The following is a 23,249-nucleotide window of genomic DNA, read 5'->3' on the forward strand; positions in this document are numbered from 1 at the left end:
CATATTTTTTTTTTCCGTTTCGCCGTGGATTTTTGTGTAAAATGACTAATGTCTCTGCAAAGTAGAATTGGTGGTGCAAAAAATAAGCAATAATATGGATTTTTAGGTGGAAAATTAAAAGGGTTATGATTTTTTAAAAGGTAAGGAGGAAAAAACGAAAGTGCAAAAACTGAAAAACCCTGAGTCCTTAAGAGGTTAAATAAATAGAATTTTAGAATCCATAAAAAATAACAATATATGACCATGACAAACAGATTTTTCTTGTTTCCCCATGCCGAAATTTGCTGTTATTTCTCTGGGAGAACAGTAGTACTGGATTGTGCTAAAAATATCCAGAAAGAGACAATTGTTTAAAAGCAACCTGTCAGCTACAATTCATGTTTCAAACTGCTAACACTGTTAGATCGCTGTTAGGACAAGGAGACACATTGTACCTATTTAGCTATGTGTATTTCCATTTAATAGAACACTTTTATTCTCTGTTGCCAAATGTCAAAGAGGCACTCCGAAGCCCTTGAAGTGCTAAGGGTTTGAATGCCTCTTTGCTGCCCCTTCCATCCCCGCTTGAATCTACATCTACATGCCAAGCCCTGTTTCAATCTCTCATTGCTGTGCTGTGCATACAAATTGTGCCCAAGAGCAAGATTTGAGAACAGGATTTGGCTTCCAGCTGACTGTCAATCAAGCATGGGTACCTTCTGTCTCCTGGCCCTATCATCTATTTAACAGTGTTAGTAGTTTAATGGCCATCTTCCAGTATTCTCACACTGTTTTTCAGCTACTTTTTGTAGCCATAAAAAAATTGTCTGTTTTTGTAAAAAAGCTATTTTATACAAATTGATTAAAACATATCTCTCTATATCTATATATATATATTAACATTTTATGGATATTTTATTTAAAAGAACATGGTAATTTAGTGGCTGTTGAAATTATGGTCTTTAATTTACCTTCTGTGTGCACTTACACTTAATTTTCTTTTGATAACAATGGAACACATTATTAAAAGTAAATTAGTCCATTTTAACAGATTTTATTTTTCAACTGTGATAACACCATTTTATCACATTTATGGGCTTAGGAATTTCAGGAACTGGAATATTAGAAATCACTTGTTGATAAAGGAAATAGGTAATTTTGTCAGGGTCTCCGAGTGCAAAATTCTTGAATTTCTGTAAAAGATTTAAAAGAGAAACAATGTTAGGAAAACTCATGTACTAATTTTATATGGATGTTCTTCCCTGCAACTAGGTAGCCCTTTTGTTGCCAGAAAATAAGAACTCTTAACTTAATATGTCATTATAAATACTATAATAATAGTACTTCCTGAATGCTAGAGTGGCAAAGTAGGAGATACATCCTCATCTGTGTGCATCTTTCTGACTTAATCTCTTAAAGCACTTCCTATTGATTTATTTAAAGCTTGTTGACATGACAACAATCAACGAAACTATGTTGGGGAAGATTTATCAAAACCTGTGCAGAGGAAAAGTTGCCCATAGCAACTAAGCAAATTACCTCTTTCATTTTGCAGAGGCCTTGTTTAAAATGAAAGAAACAATCTGATTGGCTGCTATGGTCAACATTTCCTTTGCACAGGTTTTGATGAATCTCCCCCGTTATCTTGTAATTCCTCTTGCAATATATGTTGATCAAGCTTTGATGACCCTGGTGTCTAACTATAATGAGAAAGCCTTAGCCCAGTATACAAAAAAAAAAAAAAAAAACATTGAAAAAATCTGTCTTCCCCCTAAGGCAGTGGTTCTCAGCCTTTTTTGAGAGCCCATTCCCAAAAAATTGTACACCCATATTAGAGACATTTTTGGGTGAGGGTTGGGTGGGGCATTCGCAGTGGCAGTGATAGGACTCAGGAGGAGAGAAGCGGGTGGCTGCGGCGGTCTCTGGCAACGCAAAAGCCGCTGAAGTTCATTGATTTAAAGCGTCCACTTTAAATCAATGATCTGCAGCGGTGTCGGGGGGTGTGCAGGGAGCATTTACACACTACTGGCATTTGACAGATCTTTGGAACAGTGGGCTGTGCAAATTTAATCTGTCAGACACCTGTGGGGTGTAAATGCTCACTGTACCCCTATTACATTACCTGAGGGGTGTAGTTTCCAAAATGGGGTCACATGTGGGGGGGTCCACTGTTCTGGCACTATGGGGGTTTTGTAAACACACGTGGCCTTCAATTCCAGCCTAATTCTCTCCAAAAGCCCAATGGCGCTCCTTCTCTTCTGAGCATTGCAGTGCACCCGCAGAGCACTTTAAATACACATATGGGGTATTTCCATACTCAGAAGAAATGGGGTTACAAATTTTGGGAGGCTTTTTTCCTATTACCCCTTGTGAAAAAGTTGGGGTAACACAGGCATTTCAAGGGAGATTTATTTTTATTTTTTTCTTATCCAACTTTTACGAAGATTTGTCAAACATCTGGGGGGGGGGGGGGTTAAGGCTCACTATACCCCTTGTTACATTCCGTGAGGGGTGAAGTTTCCAAAATAGGGTCACGTGTGGGTATTTTTTCTTTTGTATTTATGTCAGAACCTCTGAAACCAGCAGCCACCCCTGTGCAAATCAATAATTTAGACCTCTTTTACGCCCACATATGGGGTATTTCCGTACTTGGGAGAAATTGTGTTACAAATTTTGGGGGTCTTTTTCTCCTTTTACCTCTTGTGAAAATGAAAAGTATGGGGCAACACCAGCATGTTAGTGCAAAAATTAGTTTTTTACACTAACATGCTGGTGTAGCCCCTAACTTTTTATTTTCATAAGGGGTAAAAGGAGAAAAGTCCCCCCAAAATGTGTAACACAATTTCTCCTGAGTACGGAAATACCCCATATGTGGCCCTAAACTGTTGCATTGAAATAGGACAGGGCTCTGAAGTGAGAGAGCGCCATGCGCATTTGAGGCCTAAATTAGGACTTTGCAATAGGGGCGGACCCGGATACAAGGATGGGGCTGGTCTCTACCAAAACCTATGGCAGGGTTTCCCAAACAGGGTGCCTCCAGCTGTTGCAAGTGTATGGCTGTCCAGCAATACTAGGAGTTGTTGTTTTGCAAAAGATGGAGGCTCTGTTTAGGAAACAGCCGTATGAGACGTTTTTCATTCTTATTGGGGGGGCGCGGAGACGTGTAATGGTGTGTATATGTAGTGTTTTACTTTTTATTACTTGTTAGTGTAGTGTTTTTAGGGTACATTCACACAGGCGGGGGTTCACAGTGAGTTTTCCGCTGGGAGTTTCAGCTGCGGCTGAAAATTTATTGCAGCTCAAACTTGTAGAAGGAAACCCACTGTGAACCCACCCGTGTGAATGTACCCTGTACATTCACATGGGAGGGGGGCGCTCCAAACCTTCAGTTGTGGCAAAACTACAACTCCCAGAATGCACTGACAGACCATACATGCTGAGAGTTTTTCAACAGCTATAGGCACACTGGTAGGGAACCACTGAGTTAAGAAACAGACTCTAGCTCAGTGATTCCAACCTGTGTACCTCCAGCTGTTGCAAAACTACAACTCCCAGCATGTACGGTCTGTCAGGGCATTATGGGAGTTGTAGTTTTGCAACAGCTGGGGGTTGGAATCACTGAGTTAGGAAACAGACTCTAGCTCAGTGTTTCCCAACCAGTGTGCCTACTGCTGTTGCAAAACTACAATTCCCAGCATGCCCAGACAGTCAGGGATGCTGGGTGGGTAGTTCTGCAATATCTGGCCCTTCAGATGTTGCAGAACTACAACTCCCAGCATGCCTGGACAGTCTGGGCATGCTAGGAGTTGTAGTAAGGAAACAACTGGGGAAGAACAGTTTTGAGACCGCTAAGAAGTGGTCTCCAAACTGTAGCCCTCCAGATGTTGAAAAACTACAACTCCAAACATAGCCAGACTGTCCAGGCATGCTGGGAGTTGTAGTTCTGCAACATATGAAGGGCCAGATATTGCAGAACTAGACACTCAGCATCCCTGACTGCCTGGGCATGCTGGGAATTGTAGTTTTGCAAAATCTGGAGGGCTACAGTTTGGAGACCACCGTATAGTGGTCTCCAAACTGTGCCACTTCAGATGTTGCAAAACTACAAGTCCCAGCATACCCCGACAGTCAGTGCATGCTGAAAGTTGTAGTTTTGCAACATCTGGAGGATCACAGTTTAGAGACTAAACTGTGGCCCTCCAGATGGTACAAAACTACCACTCGCAGCATGCTGGGAGTTGTAGTTTTGCAACTTTTAGAAGGCCGCAGTGAAGATCACCTACCGGCGATCTTCACTGCAGCCTCCTCCACCGCTGCACTTTCTGGCCACACTCCTCCTGCTGCCAACAATACCGCCGGTCCGGGTAAGCCAGACATGCTCCCCCCCTCGCCGCTCGCGTTCCTCCCCCCCTCTCTGCCCAGACTTCGATCGGTGGGCAGAGCGAGGGAAATGAACTCTAACCCCTCCCGCCCCCAACTGCCCTTGGCTCCGATCATTCTTATTTTCCGGGCGATCCGGTCACAAGTGACCCGATTTGCTCAGATCGCCGCAAATCGACATGCCTATGCATTGCCACGGGATGCCTGCTGATAGATATCAGAAGTCATCCCGGTCCGATCACCGCCTGGCGAGTGGCAGTGATCGGACCCTCTGCCCTTAAGTACCGGGACGCGAGGGTGTATCCATACGCCCTCCGTCCCCAACAGGTTAAGGACGCAGCCAATTTCATTTTTGCACTTTCCATTTTTCCTCCTCGCCTTCTAAAAATCATAACTCTTATTTTTCCATCCACAGACCCATGTGAGCTCTTTTTTTTTTTTTTGAGTCACCAATTTTACTTTGTAATGTCATCACTTATTTATTTTACCATAAAATGTCTGGTGCAAACAAAAAAAATGTTTTATTTATGTGGGAAAATTGAAAAGAAAACCACAACTTGGCAAATTTTTGAAGGTTTTGTTTTCACGCTGTACAATGACATGTTTTATTTATTTTGTGGGTCAATATGATTAAAAGGATTTCCACGTTATATGCCTTTTTATAATTGTATTGCTTTAAAAAAAATCTCAAACTATTTTAACAAAATTATTATGTTTGAAATTGCCCTATTTTGACCACCTATAACGTTCTCATTTTTCCGTACACGGGGTGGTATGAGGGCTCAATTTTTGCTCCCTGATCTGTAGTTTTTATCGGTATCACTTTTGCTTATATTTTTACTTTTTATACATTTTTTGGGGAATAAAATGTGACAAAAATGCAGCAATTTTTTTTTTTTTTTTTTTAACGTTTACGTCGTTCACCGTATGAGATAATTAACAATATATTTGGATATTTTCAGACTTTTACGCACACAGTGATACCAAATATTTTCATTAATAATTTTTTTTACTATGCTTTTGGGGAAAACGGTTGATCAAAATTTTTATTGGGGAGGGCATTTTTCACTTTTTTTTTTTTTTTTACACTTTAAATAGTTCCCGTAGGGACAGTCATTTGATTGTTAATAATGTTCAGTGCTATGCATAGGGCATAGCACTGATCAGTGTTATCAGCGATCTTCTGCACTGGTCTGCTTGATCTCAGACCAGAGCAGAAGACCCCAGGAGACGGCCGGAGACAGGTGAGGGGACCTCCGGCCTCCATACTGGATGATTGCATCCCCACGGCAGTGCTGCGGGCGATCCGATCATCCATTTAAAGTACCGCACTGCCACAGATGCTGTGATCTGTATTGAACATGGCATCTGAGGGTTTAATGGCGGACATCCACGCGATCACGGATGATAGCAGCCGGGACCTGCCGCGCATGACGCGAGCATCGGTCCGCTGCTTGCGGTCATGGCGGAGCGTAAATGTACATCATGGTGCGTTAAGTACCACTGCACCATGATGTACATTTATGTCCATTGTCCTTAAGGGGTTAAAGATCACTTTTCTGTGAAATTTTGGGTGAACTCCTCAAAGCAAATTGCCACAATGACTAATGTATGGCGGATGCAAATGCTGGCATACAAAATCTGGTTTCACTGAATTCTGGATAAAATATTCTTTATAAACACTGACATTAGTATAACTCACTTTCTACCCACATTTCCTGCCCAACAACATCTATGAATCATTGATTAAACCCACGTAAAGAAGAAAATAACTACAATGAATTAGTACATACTTTGTATTATTGTTCTGTAGGACATGGTTGCTGGAGAATCTGGAATTTCTGTAAAAAATGATTTGCCCGTGTCACAGCTCTTTCCTTTAAAGAAAGAAAAAAAAAGTCAATTTACTACTTATATCTGCTAGAAATAATTTTCTGTCTCAGACTCCATGGCGGCCATTGTAAAAATCTCAGTTTTAATAACCATCCTGCAAATTTCTCCTTCTGTTTTTCACTGAAGTTATTATAATCCATTGTAAGTAAAGTTGCCATAGGGCCAAGGAGGATTTAATGATGAAATTGGGATGTGAATGACTCCTGAAATGCATTATTGCGAATCTTATTTTACTTATTTTATTGTGTATCATGTTTTAAATCATCATCGTGAAGTCGTCTGAGCAACGTCCTCCACAGTGTCCTTTTTTCCTGTTCTCTCTGCACTTCATGGGTTCCTTGCCTCCTTTTTTATTTTCATTTCAATTTCTAGTTTCCAGGATACCTTTTACTATGTTCACAAGCAGAATTTGCGAGAGTCCCATTGTTTTTAATAGGATTCAGGTGCACCGTGCACATGGCCGACATTCTGATTCCATCTTCTGCAGAGAGAATTGGAATGCCAATTCATTTTGTGGAATCTGCTGGCAAATGCATTGTTGTCTATGGATTCCTTGCATTTATCGGGCGGACATTCCGTCATGTCAACATAGTCAGTTCAGAGCAATCTGAAGTTAATGGCTAAGGATCAAAACGTGGCAAGCTTTGTTTCCCGTGCCTGAAAATCTGTTTCATTCATCTGAAAGAGGTCATTTTGGTGGCAAGCACATGGATTTCAGATGAAAGGCAAAGTAGCAGTAACCTCTGCAACAAAATCAGCCACACAGAAATCCACCCAAAAGCTCATCGTATAATTGGCATTATATTCTTATTCTTCTAACATACCTATATTTGGGTCCAAAGGAACCCTGCCCAGCAGGGGAATGTTTAGATCACTGCACATTTTCTCTGCTCCCCCTGTTGTTGGAGGGAAAATCTGAGATTCATTCTGAAAGGAAAAAAAAATTAGAAATTAAAATATCATACTAAGCTCAAAACAGACACAAAGTCATCATGTAAAGTATGTACAACATCTAAGTATGCAAAGCATCTAAACACATTTCATGCTTAACATTAAGTATCAGACCTTTCCTAACAGACTAATTAAATATATCATCTATAGACCAATAATGGTATGTATAGATAATGGTTATCACAGTGATGTGATGATATACAGACGTGAGCAAAAGTGTTGGTACCCTTCTGTTAAAGACAGAAAAACCCACAATGCTCCCTAAAATAACTTAAAAACTGACAAGGGTAATAATGAATGCAAATTTACTGAAGATTAACTGATGAAAATTAGATATTACTTTGGAATTGTGGTTCAACCAGGGGCAGACTGACTGGCCATGGGCAGGGCCAGAACTAATATAAGGCAGCTGCCTTAGGTCGCCGGTGGTGGAAAAATCTAAATCCCAGCCACTGGCAGGGGATCAGGATCCGAGGCACCCCTCCCCTAAAAAGATAAAATGAGTACACTCAATACTGTACTGACTGTGTGAGGTATAGTGTAATCCTGGTGTGCCTGTAGTGCCATATTTGGTGTTTTGCCGTGGAATGTGTTACATGACTCAGCACTTTCCAGTGCTGGACTAAGACAGTGTGTCACGTGACCACAAATATGCTGTCTCAAACACCGTTTTCAATGTGAGTTCGTCTACCACAGCAAGAGGAGGTCTCTTGCTGTGATAGCCAAAGCGCTGCGGCTGGAATATTATTCGTGCTGCGGCTGTAATGTAATTGATTCCCCGCTATGGGGGACCATGCGCCCACTGGGGGATCTCAGCGCTGCGGTTGACATTACATTCAATCCCCGCTATAGGGACCGTGCACCTGCGGGTGTCATAAGCTGAGCAGCGGCTCACATCTCCTACAGATTCCCCCGGGGGCGCACAGTCCCCATAGTGAGGGAATCAGTTACATTACAGCCGCAGCCTGAATAACATTGCGTCTGCAGCACCTCTAGCTGTTTGAGACAGCATATTTGTGGTCATGTAACATGCGCACCCCCCCCCCCCCCCCCCCCAAGCAACCAATAATAAGGGGCGGGTGTCAGCAAATGGAGTTGTCTTAGTCCAGCACCCGACACTATTTGGCCCTAGTATACTGTTGTTTATTGGTCTGTGTAGTTTTTTTTCAACCCCTTTAATTTGCCTTGTTAATGCTGCTCTTACATGTAGTGCTAGCAGCCGCAGCTAGTGCTGCATTAATGAATGTAACTAGGGTTGCCACATTGAGCAGTGGCAAGTCCAGGTGCAAATGCTCAATCCTCAAATGCTAGTGGCTAGCTTTTAACCATTAATGCTCACAATTTCCTGATAATTGCGGCCAGCATCTGGATTTCAAGCGCCATCCCCAGGTGCCAGCTACAATACAGACAAGTTACAGGCTGGTAGCACAGCATGTGTGGGCAGAAAGAAAAGTAATCGTTATTTCAGCTTTGCCTAGAATCTTGAGTTCGATTTAAACCCGCCCCATGGCGGCAAAGAGGAAAAGAAAAACTTTATGACCCAGGGGATGTGCTGCACAGTTTATACATCTGCCTTACTGAATTCCAGCTCCTGGTCTTCCGAAGTCCTAATAGATTTTTTAGTAGCAGTACATTGGGGGGGGGGGGGGGTCTTTAGCAGGGCCGAATTTACAGCTTGTGCCATCCCAGACATTCAAACTAAATACACATCAGTACGGCGATTCCACATGCAGAATTTTTTTGATGCAGATCTGCCACTGCGTACATGCTAAAAGTAGATGTATGTAAATAGAGCCCATAAAAAGCACCGCCACAACAGAACTGACTCAAAATATCAACCATATTAGCACCAGTAATATAGTAGCATCATTACATGTAATATTGCTGCCATGTTATTTGGGAATTACGCTGCGTAACTTGCCAGCTTCGTCTGTTTTTACCATCCACAAATAGATACAATCCAAATGTTTCATTCAATCCATTAAAAGTATGGACAAGGGTGGCTGAGAAGCCAAAAACTGCTGAACAGACTGTTATAACTATTTTGTGTGACTTCCATTAAGTTTAATAGTAGTTGCAAAAAGAGCATAACACCACAAGCTACTCTGTTTATATAACTCCAATATGCCCATGAATGTCGAGATATATGCCTATAAATTAAGAATCGTTCGTAATTTTATTTTTAGGCCATATCACCTTGCCCTAGTTATGAGGCATCAAAAAAGTCACTTTATACTGTCATCTAAAAACATTTCTATTTTGCATAATTGAGCTATTGTGCAGTGTAAATAATGGCTGCTTTCATTCTGGTTGCCATGGTGCCATCTAGGGACATGCGTCTTCTTTCATTTATATTTTAAACATAACCACATCTACATGCTTACAAACCAACACAAAGGTAATAAAGTACGGAACTATATCGAGCAAAGACTGAAAATGTCTTTATACTGGACATATAATGTGACCCTGGATGTAACTATAGCAGTCAGAATGAAGGCATCCGATGTTTACATCCCTGATTGCATTTATATTATTCTTATTTTATGAAAATAAAGTAAATGTACATAAAGCATAAGGGAATATTGCAGAGCTAATTTACAGCATATAGAAAATTATATTGTAACAATTTATTAGTTATTCAACAGGAACCATTCAATAGGAAGTGTCCAAAAAGTAAAAAAAAAAAAATCTAGGTCACTAAAGATCAAATTAGGCCTTGTGCACAAAGAGGTTTTTGTTTCTAGCATATTCAGATGTGTTTTTTGAATCGTAATCTAAGTGAAAACCAATTTGTATCGCTTTAATAATAATCTGTGTTGTAGCGCACAATGTAAACTACGGCACAGATTATTTTTCTGACACGAATGACATACTCACACGAATTGAACAAAAAAAAGTGACATGGCGGACTCTGCATTGGATAGCCTGGAAGGTTAGCTACACCTTCTCCAAAACTGCACCTGAATCTGCATCAAATCCACAGCAGAAATCTGAATGTATGTCTTGGAAATTGGAATCATTAAGTTTTTCAATATCTGGTTAGAAGGTTCCTCAGATGTCTGCAGATAGAGCTGTCACCTTAAAGGGGTATTCCAGGAAAAAACTTTTTTTTTTATATATCAACTGGCTCCAGAAAGTTAAACAGATTTGTAAATTACTTCTATTAAAAAAATCTTAATCCTTCCAGTACTTATGGGCTTCTGAAGTTAAGGTTGTTCTTTTCTGTCAGAGTTCTCTGATGACATGTGTCTCAGGAAACGCCCAGTTTAGAAGAGGTTTGCTATGGGAATTTGCTTCTAAACTGGGCGTTTCCCAAGACACGTGTCATCAGAGAACTCTCAGACAGAAAAGAACAACCTTAACTTCAGAAGCTCATAAGTACTGGAAGGATTAAGATTTTTTAATAGAAGTAATTTACAAATCTGTTTAACTTTCTGGAGCCAGTTGATGTATGTGTGTATGTGTATATATATATATATATATATATATATTAAAAAAAAAGTTTTTTTCCTGGATAACCCCTTTAAGGTAAACTCCACATTCAATGGATTTGCAGTGAACAATAAATCTGTTCCAGATCATGCAATGCCTGGTGCTCACTTTGGCGCAGATTTGTCACTGTGGATTCAAACCACTGATTATCGGGGGTCGGCAGGCGACTGGTAAAATGACAATACAGCTTTTTCCATTAAGGACAACTGTTTACACCTCTGGTTCTGTAGGTAATCTGGAGCAACACTAGATTTCTGGCACATTAGATTGTGGATTTTCCCCATCTCATTTAAAACCAAAGGGGGAAATCTGCAACAAATCCATAATCCACAAATAAAATTGACATGCTGCAGTTTTTATAAGGAGGCTTTTGGCAGTTTTTAGCCCTTAAAACAGCAGATAACCTGCATGACTGAGAAAAATGTTGTTTGCTGTACTGGCAGCCACTATGGCAAATGTCTAGGAGGCGGGCTCATCAGGTTAGTAGCCCTCTGTATTGAGAGCTTCCCTGATGCCAAAGTGCTGGCAGACTCCCTTTAAAATCTGCACTATGGTTCAAATTCTTTGAAATCAGCTGAAATCCCTGCTATCTGCAGCAGATGATACCCAATCAAATCTTCAGGTTAAATCTGCAGCAAATCCATCATGTGTGGACTAACTTACAGTATAGATGTAGTTATTGTATAAAAGTTTCCCCAGAAGAGTAAAACTGAAAAGGACAATGCTGCAGCAGCTTGTACTGCACTACTAAAAGTACAGCGTTGGAAGGTATCGAACACCTGAAAACAACGAAGTGGCTGCACTGCTCGCATAATCACCATGGAAACAGCTGATCAGCATATAATACTGATCACATATCCAAGTATAAGCCATCAATTTTTAGCTCCTGGATAACCCCTAGGGAGTTGGACTAAAACTGTCCCACTCCCAGGTTACTATGGAACTTAAGTAATGGAAAATGTATTTACTCTGACTGGCATCTCTGTGATCTATCATTATAAATGACATACCGTATTTTTCGCCCTTTCGGCATATAAGAAAAAAAAGATTCTGAACCCAACAGTGATCTTCAACCTGTGGACCTCCAGATGTTGCAAAACTACAACTCCCAGCATGCCCGGACAGCCAACGGCTGTCCGGGCATGCTGGGAGTTGTAGCTTTGCAACATCTGGAGGTCCTCAGTTTGAAGACCACTGGATAGGAGCGAATACTCATGTGTCCCCGCCGCTCCGGACCCGTCACCGCTGCCCTGGATGTCGCTCCATCGCTGTCACCGCGTCCCCGTGGTGTCCCCAACGCTCCGGGCGTCTTCTTCCCCGGGATCCATGCTCTCCATCGCCGTCATCACGTCGCTCCTATTGGATGAGAGGGACGGCGTGCGCGACAACGTCGAAGAAGAGCGCCGCCATGCAGGGGTTCCCGGCACGGAGCAGACACTGAGGAGGCAGGTAAGGTCCCTCCCGGTGCCCTGTAAGCTGTTCGGGATGCCGCGATTTCACTGCGGCAGTCCCGAACAGCCCGACTGAGCAGCCGGGTTAGTGTCATTTACGCTTCAGACGCGGCGGTCAGCTTTGATCGCTGCGTCTGAAGGGTTAATACAGGGCATCACCGCGATCGGTGATGTCCTGTATTAGCCGCGGGTCCCCACAGTTGATGGCCGCAGGGACCACGGCGATCGGTGTGTATTCGCCGTATAAGACGCACCAACTTTTCCCCCCCAGTTTTGGAGAAGAAAAAGTGCGTCTTATACAGTGAAAAATACGGTAACTCACGTGACTGTTCTGACACTGTAAACCCTTTTACACTACACATTCACATATTAGGCAGTTCAAACTGACGTGTGCAACCACGGACTCCGATCGATTCTACACTACATGTTACTAACATGTAGTTACTGGATTATGGGTTGTAAACAGTGTGGCTAATGTAATACAATTTAAAACATATTAATATCTATAAAAAAATTGGGAACACGTACCTTACACTTTGGGCATATAAAACCACTCATGTTTTCTACTACTCCTATAATGGGCAATTTTACTTTGCGACAAAAATTGATTTCTTTTCGTACATCCTGCAGGGACACTTCCTAATAAAGTAAAGAAAATAAACATTATTAACTATTATTTATAGAAACAGAAATGCTGATTATAACTGAACTCATACTGTGCCAAGACTGCTACAAGATGCTTATGCATGAATATTAACAATTAGGCTAGGATTACATGGTGGAATTTGGTAGGGCAAACGTTTGCCTACTGGTCATCTTCTGGCCATCACAAAATACAATGGGAATGGACTTTTTGCAATCGTCTCAGAATCTCCCACAACCTTGTTACTAGAGGGAAATATTGAGGGTTTGTGGTAATATTGAGGGTTGTGGTAATACTGTGATTGTAGCAATAGTCACTGTGTAGCATTAGTGGTAAATACCATTACATATGTTTAAAGGATAATTACTAGTTAAATAGTGAGCAAACATGTGGAATATAAAGTCTCACCTGTGGGGTAGTGATGATTACAGCACCATCAATATGAGCCGCACTAAGGTACTGTATTACTGACAGATGCTCATCAGACGTACCCGGAGGGGTATCTACTATCAGGTAATCTACTTCTCCCCAGTCTACATCTCTTAAAAACTGCTTAATCATTCCTAGTGGATAATAAAGACAAGCTGTAAACCCATCAAACATTTTCAGAATTATTTTGCTCTATCACATGTATTTTATACCCAAAGAAGAAACTATATTTGTAGTGTAATGTACTGATACTAGTATTAAGAATACACAACATCTTAATACGTTTTACAATTTTGAACTAAGTAAAAGTGACAGACTGGTAGAGAGAGAGACGGGAGAGAGAGAGAGACTCCCCAACCTATGAATTCAATACAAACCATTTTTCTTGGGGCCCCTCCATATAACTGCATCATCTGGACTACCAAGCAAGAAGCCGACAGACATCACCGCCAGGTTGTCCTCCACATACTGAAAACAATGGGGAAAGAAAGCAGGGAGTTATTCCATTTACTAAGTGATGATGTTATTCCCCTAAAATAAAATATATCTAGAGAGAAATTATGTCATGTGTACTACAATGTTCTATAATTAATGTATAATGATTAATGTCAAAAGGAAAATGTGAGCCAAGATAAAATAATCAACATCCTAATCTGAATTATACCTTAAATGGGCACTGTCAGATACAAAAACTTTTGATATGTTGTAAAGGATGTATAACCAATAGGTTTTGCAATTGCTTTCTTTTGAAAATTTCCAGTATTTCGTACTTGAAAAAGCCAGTCAAACAACTGCCCCCTGCCTGCTTGGACACAAACTAGTCCTGCTGTGTCCATGCGTTATCACCTATGTCATGGACACACTTCCTTGATTGACAGCTGTGAGCGCAGGGCTCCTCCCACTATCAGCTTGTGTCCCGGTACTGTCAGTGAGGACAAGCTGGGAGTTGTAGTTGTACTAATGCTAGGGGAGATGTGAGCAGACAGCATACTGAGGGAGGGGGCGGAGACCTGCACAGTGAGGCCATGCCCCCTCCCTTTGAGAGGAATTCAGGCTAGTGAGCTAAATTAAAAGTGTAATAAAAAAAAATAAAGGTGCTAGACACAAAAATAAGATATACATGGTCAGGATTAGGTACTGAGTGATATATTGAAAAAAAAAATTTTGTTGGATCTGACAGGTACACTTTAAGTAATAAAAGTGGGATAAAATACTTCATGAGTAGAATAGAAAGGTCAAGAAATGTTCGATGCAAAATCTCACACACTCTTACTACAGCAATGTTTCAGCTTCTCAACAATAAATATGCATTGTAGCCACTAGGGGTCACTGTAGTGTTCTGGACCTGGCAGTTTACACACTTCTACTAATGAATCTATGCTTAAAAAAAAAAGTCACATAATACCAACAGTAATGATTTGGTCATACAGTGCAGGCATTCTGGGGTTCTTCAAATAAGACAGACACTTACAACAGGAGACCATCCTGAGCCACTCTGGTGAACCTAGGAAAGAAAAACAAAAAAAACAACAACATTCTTTTAGTGCGGTTCATGGCTATGAGAATTTTCTTTTAGTATAAATTAACATATATGGTTTCATATGTTTTAAGAAACCTGGTTCTCTTTCTTTACAGTTATAATAAATAAAAATAAATAGTCTTCCAAAGCAGAGCCGTCAGATAAATATGATGCCTTATGCAAGGGCAGCATATTACAGCTACAGGGGTGTAATCCTTGTATCGAAAACGTGACAAAAAAAAAAATTGTGCTGTTTGACTAATAGAAGGGATGAAAATAAAAAATAAAAAAATAAAAAAAAACAGAGCTGACTCATTGTTAACTATATACAACATAAACACAAGGCACATTAATACATTTTTTAAATGGGCACTATCAGATCCAGATTTTTATATGTTGTTACTAAAGATAATTATTGACCTTTTGTAATATAGTTGTTTAAAACATTTTTAATATTCAATACAGAAAATTGCTCCTAAAAATCCAACCACTAGGGGTCCCCATACCTAATGGGAAACTAATGAGTCCTGCAGCAGCATCAGGCTTGTCCATGAGTCATAGACAAGAGATGACTCATGGACAAGCAGCTGCATGAGCAGACACACCAATCACCTCCCACCACCACAAGGGAGGGACCCTGACCCACCCCTGACAGGATTTAAAACACTGAGCTAATGAAAAGAGGTATTTTTTTTAAAATAAATATAAGTGATAGAGGCATAAAAATGATGCATGGTCAAGATTAGGTACCATATTAAAAGGGGTACTCCGGAGGAAAACTTTTTTTTTTTTTTAAATCAACCGGTGCCAGAAAGTTAAACAGATTTGTAAATTACTTCTATAAAAAAAAAAAATCTTAATCCTTCCAGTACTTATTAGCTGCTGAATACTACAGAAATTATTTTCTTTTTGGAACGCAGAGCTCTCTGCTGACATGACCACAATGCTCTCTGCTGACATCTCTGTCCAGAGTAGGAGAAAAATCCCCATAGCAAACATATGCTGCTCTGGTCAGTTCCTAAAATGGACAGAGATGTCAGCAGAGAGCACTGTGTTCCAAAAAAAAAAAAATGAATTTCCTCTGTAGTATTCAGCAGCTAATAAGTACTGGAAGGATTAAGATTTTTTTTAAAAAAAAGTAATTTACAAATCTGTTTAACTTTCTGGCGCCAGTCGATTTAAAAGTTAAAGTACCCCTTTAACTTTATTTTTATTTTTTTAACTTTATTTTTTTGTGGGATCTGACAGGTCCACCAAAAAGGGGCATGCCCCCGACATTTTCACAAAGAACAAACATATTTACTAAGGTTTACACAGAAAACCATATGCATTGACTCTCCATTGAAAACCATATGCCAAAAGATGCATCAGGTTGTGTCCGTTTTGCATCCGGTACGGTTTTGTCAGTTTTATTCCCGTACCCAAAACCGTAGCCTACCACAGTTTTTGGTCCGGGTGAAAAACCGTATTGAAAAGTATACTTTTTTTTTTTTTAACACGAGAGTCTGTGTGAACCGTACGTGCGTACGGTTCCATACGGTTTTCGACTTTGAAATTTCAAGAAAAAAACTGCAATAAAACAAGTGAAACTTTATTCATAATGGAGTGAAAAGTTAAAAACCTATATTTTTTTTTCTTAAAAAACAGATGCAACCGGACATCATTTTTCAACCATATACAGATAAAATTTGTACACAGATTTTAATACAGTTTAGTCAGGTTTTGAGGAATCAATTTTTTTAAAATCAAAAACCTTATACGGAACTGTATTGCAAAAACGTGGTGTGAACCCAGCCTTATTTACACTAACTATCAAAATAAAATGTTGGGAGCTAGCGTAAAAGAGGGAACTCATGCAGTTACCTGTTCATCTTCTAGACCCATTATTTTTGGAATTGATGGACCACAGATATCCACATCAAGCAAAGCAATCTAAAAGGAAAAACAGAAACCTAAGTAAGAATTTGGATAATTTCATATAGGCATGCTGTATTTGAAGGTCTTCAAACCAAAGCTTGTGGATTGGCTCATCTGGCTTCTTTTGGCTACATGGGCTTTTGGTTTCATAGCATTTTCAAAAAGTCAGTGGAATCATTTCTGTTAACATCTAAGTAGCTGGAAGTCTACACAAACCGAATTCTTCTAACAGCTACAACTGTGTTCAGTCCATAGAAGCCTCAGAAGACTTCTTAGGTTATATAAGCTAAAAGCTATGGACACGCGTGAATGCATTTCTTTTTTATTATGGAACAAAAACCACTTTCTTCATGGCTCTTTCTTAAAAATTGTGTTCACTTTCCATTTTACAGACTTCTGTTATACATTACGCCCATCAGAGAAGTAATTGTCTGACTGGCTTCTTATCAACCTTTCTTTTCTCTCCAGAAGAAACACTTTAAAACTGATTTATGACGACATCAAAGTTGCCATTTTATCTGGTCATAAAGTAAATGTTAAGAAAGTTTACAAAATAATGAAAAGACTGATACTACCAGAAAAGGGATGATTAATTTAACTGAGAACAGGTAATTGTAAGAGGCTGTATGAGAACCTAAGAAACTGTTAATAAAGACCTACAGAGAAAATGTTTTTGTGCCATAATTACAAATCAAGAAAAAAATTAATTCAGGAGGTGGCTATAGCCTTTCACAGGCTTCAAGCAAATATCCTAAAACAGTGAGGAACTAGAACACACAATGGCCCTGATTTACTATTGTAAACCCAACATGTTTTTTGGGGTTGTGCGCCAGATATCCGGTGTGCAAAATAATTTGCGCCAGAATTGAAAAAAAACAGACCACCTCTCCATTTTATTGAGAAAACCCGAAAAAGGGGCATGGGCATTGGGAAAAAGGGGGCGTGGTTGCCGAAAAGAGGGCAAATCCCCGAGATTTTCAAAAAATCACAACATATTTACTAAGGTTTCCATAAAAATGTGGTGGATTTGAACTGAGGAAAACCCTACAGATCAGAGAATGAGTTAAAAAAAAAAAGCAAAATGTACGGAAAAGTGCAAAATGTAGGCAAACAGTAAATACCATGGAAAAATATCTGTTGGGTAAAAAATAAATAAATAAATAAATACAAAAGAAAACTACACTACACTCTTAGTAAATCCGGGCATTTATATTTTAAAGCTGCAACAATTTCACTATACACCAGAAAGCCATATGTAAAACCTTTGCTAATTGATCTGTTTTTGAGCAGCATTTGCCATCTACTCTGTAAGGTGATAATAGACTCTGCTCACCTTTTACACTATATGCAAAATAAGAGTGACGTGACGTTCAGAGATTTTTCCCCCCAATTTTTTTCTTCTTCTCCTGAACACAGTGTTATCTGACAAGTACTCAACTCTACTCCCTCTATTTGATACACACAACTAGAGGTAATAAAGCTAATGAACTAATGCTTGTCGAGGATTATGAAACGTGCATGGCAACTTACTACACTTTGATACCAGAATCTCTACCTTTAGTAGGGAGACAGACCAATCTTACTGCCGCCTGTCAGCAGATGCAGAGTGTTTCATGACAGGCTATGCCAGCCAGCTCTGTCATTACTTTCTGCCATCTTCACCCATAGTGTGGTCCAGGGAATTTCTATCAGAACCACTACAGTTTATGAAGAGATGAATTCTTCTAATAAATATAGCAGAAAACTGCTATAAAAATAAGTGCAGTTCTCTATGGCCATGTATGTTATGAGGACTGATCCAACTGTGCTATGGCAAAGCATTACTGGATATATGGCAAAAACCATGCGGCTGTGTGTAATACAAGTGAATAAAGACACCCTTACACTATGGCAAATATGATGAATTTCCACGAGTAAAATTCATCATAATCTTGGGAAATGGTACAATTAGCAAATAGCACTTTAATACATTGCATTACATGTAACAGTAAATGTCCTTTGTTGGATTAACACTTGTGGCATCAGCAATCATCAAACACAAGGACGCTCCAGCCAATGTTCACTGTGATCACAGCAGCTGCAGTTACATACAAGGGAGGAACGCTAAGCTAACCCAAGCCCGTATCAGCCTGAAATGTCATTAACAACTTTGATCCAGGCTATAAAGGGTCCATGTGCCAAAACACAGCTCTCCTTAAAAAGGAATTGCTTATATAATGGGGTTGATTTTAACATGTCTAAGCATCTGCCATGATACTTCATCCGTGGAGGATGAAAGGAGAGCATTTCCGTGGAACTCCTCATGAAAGCCATTAAAAAAGTTATTAGTTTGTCCTCAAACTACCCTGTGCTTACTAGAAACTTCATAAACACTACAAAATTGGGAGTGCTAGGATATCGCCTGAATGTGTTTTCAATTATCAAGCTCACAGAAGACGAACAGTTCATGTACTTTATAATCCAAACATATGCCTTTTAAAATCACGCGTGGCCAAATCACTGAGATCCCCCTCGATTTCATGCACAGGACCCAGACTCTCCCTGGGAATGGAGCGCATGCCCCCTTCACGTATCTCTATGGGAGAGGCGAATGCTGTATCTCCGGCTCTGCCACAGAGATACATGAAGAGGCGTGTCAGCAGTTGCTTTGTGCGGGGGTCAACACGCTCCGTTTCTGGGGAAAGCTAGGGTCCCATGCTGAACATGGTACCCCCCGCGATCTGAAACCTATCCCCTTTAGATAGTGGTAAGTTGGATAGATGTAAGTTGTCCTACATGATCATTCCCCTTTATGGTCTATACACACGTTCAGTATTCTCCACAGATTTGATGCGCAGGATTTTCTGCTTCAGATTTCAATGTAAACTAAATGACTGAACACAGCTTGAAATCCTGAGCATCAAACATGCGCAGAATACTGTACGTGTGAATAGACCCTTAAAGGAGTACTCCGAACGCTGGAGCCAGGAGCTCATGACGTCATAGCCCCGCTCCCTCCTGATGTCTGAGCCCCGCCCTCTCACAACGGCAAACTGTCCAAACGCTGAGCAGCGGTGTACCCCTTTAAAGGGACATACATCACGCAAAACCTTTGGATAGTTGTGCCACTGTGTTTTGGAAGAGAATAACTGTTTTTTTCTAATTCATGACAATCCCTTTATTTGTGATTTATTTAGTAACAATGTGCACATATTTAAAAAATTTTTTTTTCCTATTTTAGAATGTGGGAGTAAACCCATAAACTGGAGTATGACCATGTTTTTATAACATTATATGAATTATGGATTCCTCTAGGACCCATTCCATCAGTGCTAAACACAAACTGATATATTTATATCCATAGGGGTATAACATGACCAGTATCCCTATGGCACAATAGTACTACTTCATCAAGTTACTTCCTTGTGCGTTTTACTTCATTTATATCAGCTATATTCATCTTAGAGCTCCTACTTGGGATACTCTCCTTGTATCGGGTAGCAGACTTACCTCCGTATTGTGGGTACTCTCTGGCATTTTTTTTTTTTTTTACACATTTCTTACATATCTGTATATCCTAAGGTCATCCTTTCCTATCCCAACAGATACTTAGGGCACCCCAGTGAGACAGAGAGCCTCTTTTCCTCTTACCATAGGGTTTACAGGAACAGTATAGGATTAGGTTCAGGAGCGGGGACGCCCTTTTCAGGGAGTCAACTCCACCTAGGATTAGGCATAGTGTGAGGGTCAACCAGGGAGACTGTGAAGCAGTAGCCAACCACATCATATTGGCGATTACGACCACCAATAGTCCCGTCGGCCTCTTACCTCTACCTATACCCCACCTTTATTCAGGAGGTAGTATTTTTATTATCATTATTGTATTATTATTATTTTCCTTGTTACCTAGACCGGTCGAGCAATTGTATCTACAATACTTCATTTACAGTAATATGTGTTGGTACAATGTAGTGAAACAGGATGGAAAACGCACTCACCATAGGATAGCTGGGACACTAACTCTTCTTTATTACAGCATGCTCGTAAAAGACATACACCGGTTACGTGCGAGCCAGAGGAAGCGCCCTCGTGCGCGAAACTAGTTGCCGCACCATGCACGCCCCCTGCCTGTTTACCATCCACAGCTCCCTGTGTTTCTCCGTACCTGGTGTATGTCTTTTACGAGCATGCTGTAATAAAGAGTTCGTGTCCCAGCTATCCTATGGTGAGTGCGTTTTCCATCCTGTTTCACTACATTGTACTAACCTGCTATATACATTGGATTACCGCACCACTATCTGGGGACACGCTACACGTTCAGCCACCGGTACCTACGAGACTTGCCCACACCTGGACATTACTTTGTTGTCACACATTGCTAGCGGTGCCAGACAAACCTCTTTCTTCGTTTATAGTAATATGTGTTGGCCTAGACCCTGATTGGGGGTTCTGGTTGTGATTTACATATAGAGTGTTTTATCATGTTTTTATGTGTTTTTTTTTATGGTATAGGACCTGTTTTGGATCCTTTTTAAGAGATTCATTAAAGGTTAATTATTAGTGTTTTTTACGGTGATTTACTAAACACAAACTGCCCAATCTAATACCTATGTGGCCTGGTAGACATTTGGCTGAGGGACAAGCTTTTGTTTTAGCTGTTTTCTCCGATCTCCATCTCCGATATACTATAATGAAGGAGCTAGGAGGAGCATATTTTGGGATCAATCCACACAGCGTTGTTGGTCTACACCCTTTTAGTATCTATGCCAGGTTCACAAGGAACTAGAAGTTGTATTGGTGCTTTCAGGGAGAAACAAGTGAAATAAATATGCTGTAGGACATAAATGGAGAAAAATAGTCTACAGACATAATTGACAAAAGTAATTGCTATAGACTAATTCATTCCTAAAGAGGACTGCTATTAAAGATTCTTAAGAGATTTAGCAGAAAGGACAGATTAAGTAACACTCAGAAACTTCAAAGGAAATAATAGGCCTTGAAGAAGAACTGCACATCTTGTAAATTACAGGTATGACTTCATCTGCGCCATATGCTGATCATAAAGATTGATGGCCCTAATACCTTTCTCACAGGGATGAAGTGCTCTAGAAAAAATATGCAAAAATAGAAAGTTTTGGGAATAGCCCTAATGAGCAAATGACATCAATAGTAACAAAGGTCTACTCCAGTGGTCTTTAAACTGTGAACCTCCAGCTGTTGCAAAACTACAACTTCCGTTGAGCATGCTGAGAGTTGTAGTTTTGCAACATCTGGAGTTCAACAGTTTGAAGACCACTGGTCTACTCAAAACTAATAAAATCCTTACTTGCTTTGCTAATGAACTCACCTATTACCTATTAGAGGTAACTACACAGTAAGTCAGTGCTGGACCCTTAAAGGGAGTACCCACTGGAAAAATCAACTGATGCCGGAAAGTTAAACAGATTTGTAAATTACTTCTTTTAAAAAAATGTCAATTCTTCCAGTACTTATCAGCTGCTGTATGATCCACAGGAAGTTCTTCTCTTTTTGAATTTCCTTTCTGTCTGACCACAATGCTCTCTGCTGACACCTCTGTCCATTTTAGGAACTGTCCAAAGCAGGAGAGGTTTTCTATGGAAATTTGCTCCTACTCTGGACAGTCCCTAAAATGGACAGAGGTGTCAGCAGAGAGCACTGTGGTCAGGCAGAAAGGAAATTCAAAAAGAAAAGAACTTCCTGTGGATCATACAGCAGCTGATAAGTACTGGAAGGATTAAGATTTTTTTAATAGAAGTAATTTACAAATCTGTTTAATTTTCTGGCACCAGTTGATTTAAAAAAAAAATTTTTCCAGTGGAGTACCCCTTTAAATGGACACTGTCCGATTAAAAAAAAATTTTTTGTAGTGTTGTACCTCTTGGCAAAACATTAACCTTTCTAATATACTTAATTTTCTTATGAAGTTTTTAATATAAAACATGGTAAAAAAAATAAAAAAAAGGACCACTAGGGATCCCCATACTATCCAGAACATAATCCCATCTGGCTGCAGCATCGTCTTTGTCCCAGCTGAACCACAGGCATGGATAAAGTTCAGTAAGTGAGGGTGGGATTAGCACTCCTCTGTGCTCACTCCTGTCCTATCAGACTGCAGACTGAGAGGAAGGGGTTACAGTGCAGCCTGTAGAGATTGGATGAAAAGACTCAGAGCTCAGGGAGTAAATGGAGTCATGCAGAGTGAGGACATGTCCCCTCCAAAGCACAGAATGACAAACCAAGAGAACAAAAAAAAAAAAAAAGAATTTGAAAGAAATATAGGTGCTAGGCACATAGAAATAATTTTTTTGTGGGATATGACAGGTGCAGTTTAAAAGAGCCTTAACTGGGTACTGTCTGTCCCTAGACCTTTTATCCTCTATCTAAATGAAAGGGGATAAGGCGTCTGATCGTGGGGGGGGGGGGGGGGGGGGGTAGATCACAGGGCCGGCACTCCCACTTATGTTCAGGACAACGGCTTCGGGCGGCCGTAATCTCACTGTGGTCAGATATGGGATAATATGTCTGGGGGCGAAGTACCCCTTTAAATTTTCATTAGTAATTACAAGCCAGGATCTCCTCTAAAAGGAGGAGGACT

The 23,249-nt window shown here is 40.3% G+C and overlaps 1 protein-coding gene across 1 annotated transcript in view; it reads right to left on the reverse strand.

The window, feature by feature from the left end:
• Positions 1–1,017: 1,017 nt before the first annotated feature.
• Positions 1,018–23,249, reverse strand: part of NUBP1 (NUBP iron-sulfur cluster assembly factor 1, cytosolic) — a 44,309-nt gene continuing 22,077 nt past the window's right edge. The window contains exons 4-11 of the mRNA XM_056536053.1: positions 16,601–16,669; positions 14,690–14,722; positions 13,596–13,686; positions 13,198–13,352; positions 12,675–12,785; positions 7,077–7,179; positions 6,153–6,236; positions 1,018–1,172 (exon numbers count right to left, since the gene is read on the reverse strand). Coding sequence (XP_056392028.1) covers positions 1,141–1,172; positions 6,153–6,236; positions 7,077–7,179; positions 12,675–12,785; positions 13,198–13,352; positions 13,596–13,686; positions 14,690–14,722; positions 16,601–16,669 — 678 coding nt within the window. The 3' untranslated portion in view covers positions 1,018–1,140. The remainder of the gene's footprint in view (positions 1,173–6,152; positions 6,237–7,076; positions 7,180–12,674; positions 12,786–13,197; positions 13,353–13,595; positions 13,687–14,689; positions 14,723–16,600; positions 16,670–23,249) is intronic.

Source organism: Hyla sarda, chromosome 8, assembly GCF_029499605.1.
Source record: "Hyla sarda isolate aHylSar1 chromosome 8, aHylSar1.hap1, whole genome shotgun sequence".
Lineage (NCBI taxonomy): Eukaryota > Metazoa > Chordata > Amphibia > Anura > Hylidae > Hyla > Hyla sarda.